Genomic DNA, 13,032 nt, shown 5'->3' with positions numbered 1-13,032 from the left:
GGTTCTAAAGGAATGAGAAAGGGGGAAATGGGTCTGTGGTGACTGGAAGCACCACAGGGGGGCTGCCAGCCTGGTGCTTTGTCCTCAGGAAGCTCCCAATTCACTGGGGGCAGCAGCTTTTAGGCTCATGAGGGTAGAAAAGCTCTCTATCAGCTCGGGAGCCTGTTGACTGCCAGAAATGTGAGGGAGAAACAAACCGTTCCACCTAGCCTTTTTGCTGGACTCCAGATCTCTCGGGGGTTGAGCTCTGTGGATATCTTGCTCCTTCTTTATCTGCTCTGCAGCTTCTTCCTGTGGAATCTCTTATATAGGTTCTGGCACTTTTCTCTCGGAATTACACCCAATCTATGATTGTTTTTTTCTTTTTCATCTAAAACTTTTCCTTCTTTCCTAGATGATCTGGCAGCTGGTGTCTGTCTTCAGCCATCTTGTCCCAAATCCCTTTTAGGGAAAAGATTTTCTTTCAGTTTCCACAGATTCCTGGTCTCCTCTAGATGAGTCAGAGTAAAAGTATTGATTGTCATAGTGGAACGGTTTAGATTTAGATTAAATCTTGCTGTCTGTGTGAATATTTAAAGTCACCCAGAATAATAGCAGAAGAGGGTAATTGTGATCCAAATGCCAAAGTTGCCCAGGAATACAAAGGAGTGCCCCAAAATCAGTAGATAAGTAGATCACTATTGAGTAGACTAAAGTGAAACAGTTTTTAATGTTTTAAGGCTTAAAAAATGTTGGCATCAACATGAAATAAAAATCAAATTCGAGTGTATATAGAACATTCACCAATCATATGCCAGGTTATACAGTAAGTCATATTAAATAAAAAAACAAAAAAAGATAACTTTACAAAGTGTGGGTTATCTGACTACAATGGAATTAATTTAAAAATCAATAATAATACAATACATAGAAAAGACCTGTATGTTTGGAATTTAAATAGTATACTTCTAAGTAACCCAAAATTCAAAGAATAAATCATAAGTGAAATTAGAAAACATTTCAAACTGAATGAAATTAAAATAAAACATATCAGAATTGGTGGGATGTAGCTAATATAATGCTTAGAGGGAAATTTATCATTTTAAATGTTTGTATGAGAAAAGAAGAAAGGTTTAAAATTAATGAACTAATTTTCCTGCATAAGAAGCCAGGGGGAAACAAAGAACAGATTTAACCCAAAATAAGTAGAATGAATATAGAATAAAAAGCAAAGAATCTATAGAATAGAAAGCAAAGAATAGAGAAATTTAACAAAGTCAAAATTTGTTTCTTTGAAAAGATAAAATTGATACACCCTAGCAGAATTGATGAATTAAAAAAGAGAGAAGTCACAAATTATCATTGTCAGTAATGAGACAGGCGATACTACTACAGATACTACTGGTGTTAAAACAATAATAAAGAGGATAAGATGAGCAGCCTTATGGCAATAAACTCAACAACTTTATATGAAAAATACACCGAAGCAAGAAAAATTAGAAATCTGATAATCCTGTAATCTATTAAGGAAATTGGATGTGCAATTAAAATCTTCCCACAAAGAACCTTCAAACGTTAGGTGAATTCTTTTCTTTTTTTTTTTTTTTTTGAGACAGAGTCTCACTCTGTTGCCCGGGCTAGAGTGCCGTGGCGTCAGCCTAGCTCACAGCAACCTCAAACTCCTGGGCTCAAGCAATCCTACAGCCTCAGCCTCCTGAGTAGCTGGGACTACAGGCATGCACCACCATGCCCCCTCATTTTTTCTATATATTTTTAGTTGTCTGGTTAATTTCTTTCTATTTTTTGGTAGAGACAGGGTCTTGCTCTTGCTCAGGCTGGTCTCAAACTCCTGATCTTGAGCGATCCTCCCGCCTCTGCCTCCCAGAGTGCTAGGATTATAGGCGTGAGCCACTGCGCCCCGCCATTAGGTGAATTCTGTTAACATTTAAAGAAGAACTAGCACCATTTTTTTTTAACAAACTCTTTCTGACAACAAAAAAGGAGGAAAAGGAAACACTTCCCAAATCATTTTATAGGGTTAACTTACCCTGTTATCAAAACCTGACATAGATATTATAAGAAAATGACAGAACTATGTTCCTCATGAACATAGGTGTAAAAATCCTCAACAAAATGCTAGCCTGATTAAAATTAACTCCTAAGAATGTAAGGTTTCTTTCACATTTGAAAATCAACCACTATAGTTCAACATATAGACAGAATAAAAGGGAAAAACAACAGGATCATTTCAACCAATGCAGAAAAAACATCTGACAAAATTTCACACCCTTTCATAATTAAAAAAAAAAAAAAAGAAAACCTAGGAATAGATGAGAACATTCGCAATCTGATAAAGGAAACCACATCTAACACCATGCTTAATAGGGACACAGAGAACACTTTCCCCCTATATTGGGGAGCAAGGCAAGCGTTTCTACTCTCCTCACTGTTTAATATGTGCTGAAGGTCCTAGCCAATGCAGTAAAACACAAACAAGAAATGAAAGGTAGAAAGATGGAAAAGGCAGAAGTCAAACAGTCTGAATTCACTGAGGACATGATTGTTTATGTATAAAATCCTCAGGAATCTACAAAACAACTGCCAGAACCCACAAGTGAATTAAGCAAGGTCACAGGAGACAAGTTATATACACAAAAATGAATTGTATTTCTATCTATTAGTAGCAAATTACTGGGAAACAAAGTTTTAAAATTCATTTTCAATTGTGTCAGAAAACAAAATACGTAGGAATAAATTTAACAAAAGTTGTGTAATGCTTCTAAAATGAAAACTATAAAACATGAAAGAAATCAAAGCTTAAAAAAATGGAGATATATATCATGTAAATAGATTGCAAGAGTCGGTATTGTCCTGCTGAAATTGATCTGTAGATTCAACACAATCCAAGTTAAACTCTCAACAACTTTTTTTTTTATAGAAAATGATAAATAGATCCTAAAATCTATATAGAAAAGCAAAAACCAAACAAACTTTGAACAGAACTAAGTTGAAGAGTTTCTTTACCTGGTTTCAAGACTTACTATAAATCTATAGTAATCAAGAGTGTGTTATTGATATAAGGATGGACAAATGTATCAATGAAAAAAGTAAATCGATAAAGTGTTCAGGAATAGATCCTGACACACACATATATATGATCAATTGATTTTCAAAAGAGTACCAAAGCATTTCAATGAGGGAAGGAAAGTCTTTAATAAATGGTGCTGGGACAACTGGGTAAACATAAAGCAAAGAACTTCACCGCCTACCTCACACAACGCACAGAAACTGATTTGGGATGGATCATTGACTAAATGTAAAAACTGAAACTATAACGATACAGAAGGAAACATAGGAAAGTATTTTTGCAACTTTGGGCTAGGCAAGGATTTTTTAAGACACAGGAAGCACCAATATAAATAATAATAAACTGGACTTCATGAAAATTAAACTCTGATAATCAAAGCATCTGCATCAGCCCATCTCTACAAAGGATATATGTGTCTTTTATGTACTATTTTTGATATTTTCCATAAGTTGGAAATTATTTAAAAATAAAAGTTTTGAAAGATACCTTTAAGAAAATAGGGAAGAAATATTCACAATATATACATATCTGACATAGAACAGGTCTCCAAAATATATAAAGAACTGTTACAATTATAAGAAAGCAACCTAATAAAAATTGAGCAAAAGACTTAACAGATACTTCACAAAAGGAAATATACCAGTAAATACATCTGAAAGTACTCAGTATCATTGGTCTTAAGGAAAATGCAAATAAAATCATAGTGATATCCATTTCATGCCTACTAAAATTGGCTAAAATTTAAAAGTCCAGTAACACCAAAAGTAGGTGAGAGTGTGGAACCACTGCAACCACGCTGAAGAGCTATATTTATATGGTTATATAGATATCTCCCCCAATGACTCAGCAATCCCATTCCTAGTTATTTTTCAAGAAAATGAAAGTACATGTCCACAAAAAGATGCTACAAGCATGTTCATGCAGGTTTTATTCATAAGAAACTAAAACTGGAAGCAACTCAAAATGTCCATCAACAGGAAGAGAGATATTATAAATTGTTGTCTTATCCATACAAGACTCATCAGTGGGAAAATAAAAGAACTATTGATACATGCCATAACAAGGATGAATCTCAAAAATGTCATACTAAGTGAAAGAAACCAATCACAAAAAAGTATATTCCACGTCATTCCATTTATAGGAAATTCAAGAACAGACAAAACTTACCTGCAGTGATAGAAATCAGAAGAGTGATAGCCATGGAGTTAGGATTGACCAGAGGGGTCCAGGAGCAAACTTTCTAGGGTGATGGGCATGTGCTATATTTTGATTGGGGTGGAAATTTCATGGATGTATATATTTATCAAAACATATGAAACTGTATACCAAAATATGTACATTTCAGTTACACAAATTATACCCCAAGGAAGAAATAAAAGATACCATAACTATTTTTATAATATCCATTTCATTATGTAGGGTGGAATCTGGGGCCTGCGATAGCTTCCTATCGTGAACAATAAATTTATGAACTCCTTACCTTGGCATAAAGATCCTGCATGATTTGGCCCTTGCTTACCTTTTTACCTCGGGTCCTTCCCTTATCTACTAGGTCCTACGCTTGCTGGCTCTACTGTCTGAAGTAGGTCATTTCTTGATGTTTTCTAGTTCAGTCTCTTGTTTCCTTCATTGCATTTAGGATAACTTGTATTTAATTTGTCTCTTTATACTTTTTTCACCTGCCTTTCCCACTAGAATAGAAGCTCCAGGAGGGTAAAGACTTTGTCCTTTCTGTCATTGTATCCATGATGTATTCCCAGCATATTGCCTGGCTCAGTATTTGTTGAATGTACAAATGAAGGAATGAATGTTCCTATAGTTCCATATGCCAATGAAGTGAGAGTATACTCATTCATTTCTGTCTGTAGTTTGATCCTTAACAATTTAGATAAAAATTATATAGTCTTCTCCCTACAAACACAGCAATCCTTTAATAAAATTGTCACAGATGAGTTTTTTGGTTAATACAGCCCCTCTTTTTGTTCTCTTTTCCTTTCCAGAATCCCTGTAGTCTTTAATTTTGTTTCCTAATCACAACTTTTTGCAGAAGAGACCTAATAGCATCCCTGATGACAATATTTTCTAAACATATTTGATCCTGTACTCCATTGGTAAAATATTTGTGCACACCTACCACGTAGGTACATGTATTTATTTTGAAAATATATAAATATGTTGCTGTACTTACTATATAGTAAAACATGTACAAAATTATTTTAAGAGGATGAGATGAGAGCTCTGATGTTTTATTCCTGCACTTCAGTGAATGGTGCCATACTACCCACTTCCCTATGTGCTCACCCCACTGTGAAGTCACTGCCTTAGGGTAAATGTGATAACACGTTTACTTATACATCAAAGTATAATACTGCAATAGTGTTAATACTTTTGCATTTTAAACCTTAGCACTGACTTATGGATTGATAGGCTGTATTGCTTTTATAAATGAATTTATGGTATCATTTAGTGCAGGTAAGGTAGAACGTTTAGGCCAGGGGCCTACTCTGAAATCATCTCACCTAAGTTTTACTGTATTATTCATAACATTGTTTAATGATGGTTTTTCCACAGCAAAATACGTAGAGTATTTTAGAGGGAGGCAATAATGAGATTAGAAAAGTGGGGAGGAAGAGGCATGGAAAAGCCATAGAAAAGGCTATGTTGATTTTAAAAATAGTTACACTACAAATATTGACAACACTGTATTTGAATGAAATGTCTCCTTAGGGGATTGCTAATTGTAGAAAATTAGCAATGTAGTACATTTAGACAAAGTTGCTAAAAATGGGGAAAAAGTCATTTATTCTCAGGTAAAAAGACAGTTTTTAAGGAAGCATCAATTCTACAATATAGCCTGAGACAGGTTTGGAGATTTTAAGCCTGCTCTGTTACCTCTGAGACCTAAAGGAAGCAGAACATAAAAATGAGCCTCTATCAATTTGAAGCAAACCTAATCTTTGTGATCATAGCTGTGGTCTAAATCTATTAAAGATGTTCAAATTCAGTGTCCTTAGTATCACTGTGGGTTGACCTGAATAGTTAGCAATAAAGTTGTGTATTATAATTCTGTTTGGAAGATATGTGCTTAGGAAGTGAAACCGACAGTCAGTGTTTTGTGTCTGTCTCTAAGCAGACTAAGCGCCTATATAAAATGACAGGTGCATTTTTAGGGAAAGAAACCCATAATGTTTTCCTATTTAGTAAGTGACAGTATGTCCCAAGATAACACAAGCTTAAGGGGCTGGAACAAGCATGGTTATTAAAGGTTAGCAGTTTCTCAGTTCATACAAATTGAATTTTTTCATAGGCTAGAGGACTGTGGAAATCTAGTGTAGAGTACCGAAATAAATTAGCATATTAAGTGAATTTATACATTCAGGCTTGTGAGCACTTTGAATTTAAGGAGGAAATTTTATTACTTCTTGAAAGAAAAAGGCAATTCTTAAATTCTGTGTTTGATCTCCCTGTTGAAAAGGTTCTATATGATAAATTATATCATTTTGATGATTACCCAAAGAAGTGGTTATTAAATTGATGAAAATCTTTCTCTCTTCTCTCCTGTCTCTTTTTTCAGAATTACTGATTTAGGAAACATCAAAAGAAGATTGTATTTATCAACAGTCCATAAGGAACTATCCTCAACCCCTCTTCATGCAAAAATCCCACTCTTCATGATCAAACGCAAAATTGTAAGTATTACATGAATGTTGCCAGAAATATTAAAATCAATTCAGCAAATATTAATTATGGGCTTGCTCCATGTTAGAGGCACTTTGTTAAGGACTATTGTGATATAAAAAATGAATAAAATTCATGGTCTTCCTTCCCCTCTCTTGAAAAAGCTTAAAATCTAAGTGGAAGAACGTAATTATTTGAACTGATAATATCACCAAAGCTGTAATAGGAAACACAGTGGAGAGAGAAAGTGCTATTGGTACTATGAAAGGGAAAGAAATCTATCAGGGTGAGGAAAGGCTTCATGAGGGCGATAACACTTAGCGTGGACTTTGAAGGACTATAGATTTTTTTTAAGATCTCGCTCTGTCACCCACACTGGAGTGCAGTGGTGCGATCATAGCTCACTGTAACCCGAACTCCTGGGCTCAAGCCATCCTGCTGCCTCAGCATCCTGAGTAGCTGGGACTACAGGCAGATGACACTATGCCTGGCTAATTTTTTTATTATTTTTTGTAGAGCTGGGATCTTGCTATGTTGCCTAGGCTTGGACTGTACAATTTTTAACAGGGAGAGATAGAAAGCTGACTATTCCAAGCAGAAAGAACAGCATGGGAAAAAGCATGGAGGCTGGAAAGTGGTACATCTTTGGAGAACAAAGATTCTGATTAATCATTGTTGCTAGATTAAAAAACAACCTTAAGGAAACATCTGTCTTATGACACAACAGCCTGATATAGATTTGGAGATTTTATGCATATTGGTGTAATCTCTAAAGGGCCTAATTTGGCTGACTAGTATTTCTCAAACTTTAGGCATTTCTATACTATTTATTTTCAGTACCATGTTTGTGAACTACCTGTTCTAGTATGTACTTAATACTTTCCTTTAAATCAACTCTTTTTTTTTGGTAAAATTTATTTTGAAAGAAAACTTTATACCACTCTTACAAATATAAAACCAGTGTAATTTTCCAAAAATAAAAAAACTGAAAACAAGCCAATACTTTAAAGTCCAGCTAGGTACTGTTTCTTGTTTAAGGTTCTGTGCTGGGGCCTACTCTTTGTTAAAAAGGGTTTATCAAGGATTAGATATATGTTCAAGCTTTCTCCCTGACAGTCAGAACTGAAAGAAAACTGATAAAGGGACATTTCTATTCTGTAGTCCAGTCATTTAGTGCCACTCTCATGTACCATATAAAATCATTTTGTAAATGGTGTGTGTTCCACTCTTTGGGAACCACCATGGTAGAGAAAAGGAAGCCATTAAAGCATTTGGACTGGGGGAGAAATACACAGTCAGTTCTGTGCTTTGGGAAGATTAATCTGGCAGTGATTTTGCCATGACTTGGAGAGGGTAGAAAGTAGAGGTGAGGAGACCATTTGCAAGAATCCAGATTAGAGTTACTGAGGACTGAGATGGGGGCAATAGAGGAATGGATGTGAAGCAACATCAGAAAATTCTAGGCAGATGACCTAAGACATACGTAAACAGACCTTTTCCATGTAATGCAGTACATGGTGTGAGAGTGAGAACCACTGTGAACTGTGGGTTAGTAGTAAGGGAGCCTTAAAGGTTGAGAAAGAGTTAACCAGTTTAAGCATGGGGTATGCAGGCAAGTCTAGATATACCTAGTATTGCTGAAGAGAGACCAGAATAGTGAGAAGCAGAAAAGGCTGGAGAGAGAAGAGAGGAAACCTCTTGATAGGCCTTGTCTTTCTATCCCGGGAGCCTGGACTTCATCCTGACAGTAGGGGTAACGTGGTCATATTTGCATTTTAGATAGAACCTCACTTGTAAAGGATGGGTGAGAAAAAAATACAACTGTGAGACATTCAGATTGAGATTTTTGAAGGTACATATGAATACACACACACACACACACACACACACACACACACTGGAGTCCTAGAGAAAGAGGTTTGGCCTGGCTGTTCAGCTTCTTTAACAAGTGTCATTTAAAGTCATGAGAATGGATGAAAGTGCTTGCAGAGAGACTGCAGAATAGCAGCAACAACAACAACAAATGAGCTAGAGGAGAAAATTCAAGGGCCTCCGCATATAGAGGGTAGGCAAAGGGAAAAGAATCCATGAAGGGACAGGGCAACAATGAGAAAGCTACAAGAAGGGAGAGGATAGCATTGTGGAAACCAAGGAACTTTCAGCAAGGGAGGATAGTCAAGATTGGAAAGTCTTTGGGGAGCACAGCAACTGTGAGTAACTTCAATAAGAAGTTTTGATGTGTCAGAAAGGAGGCAGGGCAGTGAGCTCAGAGCATACTGAGCTGGTGGCAGCGTGGAGTGCATAGTTGCCATTTCTTTTAGTAGGCAGATCCACAGGCCTTGGTGTTAGAGTAGATAAAGGAAGGAGAATCAAACATAATTTTGGAGATTAGCATCCCTGTAACACATAGGAGGTGGGTTATAGAATAAATTGATAGTTTCTGTTTGCAGTAGAATTTTTTTAATCCATTTAGCATTAAATGTTCATAAATGCTTAAAAATTAAATTTGAATACTCCAGCTATTGCAGTTAAACCATTTAAGACACTAAGGAAAATGTCCTACAAATAAAATTATGTTCATCCTTTTGTGTTAGGTATTCATTTCTTTATTCATGTAAGATTGCCTAGAGTTAAGGGTTAGGTGGTTTATAAGAGTTAAAGCTTGTATGGGACCAATACACGATACTAAGTGTGGTTAATAAACCAAATTTGTCACTGCCTTCCTTTTGTCAATTCAGTCACCTTTGTCAGTTAACTAACTTTGAAATCTTGAAATATTTTATTAAAATCTAAACTAATTATATACATGGCTATAATCCACACACATAGTGTACATTCATGGGAATCTGGTTTCTTGTTTAAGGCTTTATTGTCTTTCTATTACAAGTAAAGCACGCAAATATCTTTCTGAGATAGGAAATGAACTTGACTGAAAGATCTTCCATATTTGATAAATGAGTCTTTCAGATGAATTATGTGCTGTTTGTTGACAGCACCAGGTATCTAATGACCTAAGAAATTTAGTATTTAAACTATAAACAAAAGAACTATAATAGATACTGTGGAAGGGTGTTTTGTAATCCTTGTCAACTCATCAGTCTACCTCATCTTCCACCCCCTGTCAAATGGCTCAATAAGGAATGTAAAAGAAAGGAGATGCAGGCAAGAAAGTTATATGTAGCTGTGAAAAAAAAAAAAAAAAAAAAAAAACAAGTGATATGAAGAAATCAAACTAGTGACTGTTTTAGATGACTTCAGCTCATGCTATGCTAACTTCTAAAAAGCAAAATAGTCATAACATATCTAGAACTTTCCTTCTGAATATGGTTAAATCTAGAAAGAATTGCTCTCTTACATTTGAAGCTGTCCTGAGCAGTAAGTAAACAGGGTACTTGTTTCGATACTGTTCCCCTCAGGCCCATAGCCAACCCAGTGATATCGTGAAGTCCTAATTACTTGTGATATGTCCTGATTATTGTATTCTTTGCTAAATATATAACATGCAAATAATATGTAGGGGTTAATAACATAGAATCTGGGTTCTGACACTTACTAGTTTTGTGGTCCTGTGCAAGTTCCTATGTTCATTTTCCTCATCTGTAAAATGTAGATAACACGAAGTGTACATACCATTAAGGTTGTTGTGGCAATTTGCATGAATTAATAAACATAAATCTTTTAGATCAGTGCCTGGCATAGAGTAAGCCCTAGATAAAGATTATAGGTTTTATTTGCTCTTTAGATGCTGCTTCCTCCCCAGGAAGACCTCTATGGTTTCCCCTCTGTGGATTAGATATGTTGGGCATGGCTCATCATTGCCATTCACAGGCTCATAACTCATAACACTTCTCCACACTGCACTTTAATAATCTGTTTACTTGTCTGCTCTCCCATTAGACTTCAAGCATGTCTTATTTGGCTTTCATCCCCAGTCTCTGTCAGTACAAGGCACATAGTAAGTGCTCAGTAAATGTTTGTTGAACAAATTGGCAAGTCTTTCTGTGCCTCCTGACATGCGGGAAAAAATAATGAGTTTGTGATGGCCAAATTATATAAGCTTTCTAAATGTGCCTGGTGATTCCACAAATGTCCAAGAGTATTCACACAAATAATAAGAAATTCACTTCTAAAACGTGCTCTCATTTCTCCTTAGTTACCTCCCAGTCCAAGAAGGGCTTGGCAGCGGAGAGTCTTTCCTTTCAACTGTTAATATATTCTCTTACCAGTGAGTCCTTGTGAAATTAAAGCTGAGTTGTGTTTTAGGGGAAATTTCTACAGAGATCAGCAAGGTAGCAGAAGCCACCTCACCCATTCAAGATGCCATCCCCAGGCCTTAATGGTGGTGGTGTGATACTGGCCCCAGTTCTCTGTTTTTGCCAAATCTCTCTTCACTTCTTTTTGCCCTTTAGGAACTATAGATATTTTGGTGGCAAACCTCAAAACAACATTCTGAAAGTACTTTAGCTATTTATAAATCAGGAGATTTCATATAAAATTCCTGATTTCTGACCGCCTTTGAAAAAAAATCAAATTTGTCAACATTGAGCTTGTTTTCTTGGGCACAAGCACTTGGCTGAGCTGAGTGGCAATGGCACACTCTCAGAAGCTGTAAGCTCTCCTGTGAAGTTGAATCCTCTCTACTTATAAGGTATGCAGGTGCACTCAGTCACTTCCTGCTTCACTCATTCAACTTATCCGTCTGTGCCCTCTAGCTGTTCATTGGCAATCCCTGATTCAGAGGATAATTGCCAAAGGTCCACTTTGCCTTGGTTCTTTAGCTAAAGATTTTAGGTAGCCAGAGACAGCAAATAAAGTTACTATTCTTATAGCCACACCAATATGAATATTTAAATATAGACCACTTCTGTTCCAATTATCTTTAAATGTTTAACCTTCCAAGTAAAAAATTTTATTTTTCATGTTATTTTTAACTATGAAGATTCACTTTAACATTTAAATTATAATAATTTATACTTTTAACTTGAGTTTTCAATGGCAAGAACAATTTTAAAAATTAATAACCATCAGATTAAACAATAGAAGTACCCACTTAGTCGAGACTTACTGGAATCAATCTTATTTCATCTTTAACATAATTTCAATTAGTTGGTGATAATATTAGATGAACATCAATGTCTTGCTACCAAAGTGTTTGTTAATGCACAGTAAGTTTAATTCCATTTGAATAGAAAGTTCAATTATGAGAAATCATTCAGAATAAATCATTCATTGGAGATATAACAAAGTGTTATTATAAATTACAATGCCAAAATCTTTTATTATAACCTTTACCATTCAAATACTCAGTGTTTGTCATTTAAATGGATAAAATTACTCTTAGGAGCTATACCTTCCTAAACCACCACTCTGATGGAATATGTTATAGCTTTTATTACAAACTGGAGGTCTGGCATAATGTTTTTAAAACTTCCCCTCAAAGATCATTTTGCCCATGGAGCCAATGATTTAGAAGTTCTGAGTTTTTAATATTATTTAATTTCTTGAGTGTCATTGAATGAGAAGGGAATGGAAGAGGCAGATATATTCAAACACAAGGTCATTTAGAGATACATACAAGGTACAATCAGAGAATGTCTCTTAATGAAATCACTATGATGTTTATGGTACTTGTTTGAAATTTTGTAAGTGTTTTCATCTCATCTATGTGAATAGCATTTTAAAATATCTGTTTTTCTATCTCTACTCACCTGTCAGTCTAACAAGGGTGTTGAAGAGATTAGGGAAAAGGAAAGTTGCCTCATGCCGCCTTCTGCTGATCCCGAGTGGTTTGAATGGTTAAGTAGGTTCAAAAGAAGTTTATTCTGGAAAACAGATGATTAGCCAGCTTTCAGGTCACCCTGTATTCAAATCATATGAACAGGCAGAATGATGTTAGGATTAAAGAGTAGCCTCTGGAGCTGGATTGTAGGAGTTCAGATTCTGTTCTGCCACCTCCTGACTGCAGGCCCTTGGGCAAGTCTATTAATCTTTCTGTGTTTCAATTTACTCATCTGTTGGACAGTGACAATAATAGAACCTGCTTAATAGACCAGTTATTAGGATTAAATGAGTGTAATGACTTAGAACAGTACCAACGTCATAGTAAGTGCTCAGTTAATATTAGTCGATACTATTATGATTTTACTATTTTCTCTTGACACAAATCCATGTTTATTAACTTGCAAATATGGTACCATCATAAACCTCTGAACTTACAGTTTGTTTCAATTAACAAATACTTATGAAGCTCCTGCTGTGGGCCAAGGTCTGTGCCAGATGATATGAAT

At 35.6% G+C, this 13,032-nt stretch overlaps 1 protein-coding gene across 2 annotated transcripts in view; it reads left to right on the top strand.

Annotated features, from left to right (window-relative positions):
• The window catches only part of CFAP20DC (CFAP20 domain containing), a 252,338-nt gene that overhangs the window by 84,748 nt on the left and 154,558 nt on the right, over positions 1–13,032 (top strand). For both annotated transcript variants that reach the window (XM_069473756.1, XM_069473755.1), the window contains exon 5: positions 6,642–6,756. In XM_069473756.1, coding sequence (XP_069329857.1) covers positions 6,642–6,756 — 115 coding nt within the window. The remainder of the gene's footprint in view (positions 1–6,641; positions 6,757–13,032) is intronic.

Source organism: Eulemur rufifrons, chromosome 7 (genome assembly GCF_041146395.1).
Source record: "Eulemur rufifrons isolate Redbay chromosome 7, OSU_ERuf_1, whole genome shotgun sequence".
NCBI lineage: Eukaryota > Metazoa > Chordata > Mammalia > Primates > Lemuridae > Eulemur > Eulemur rufifrons.
This window is presented reverse-complemented; position numbering and strand designations above follow the sequence as displayed.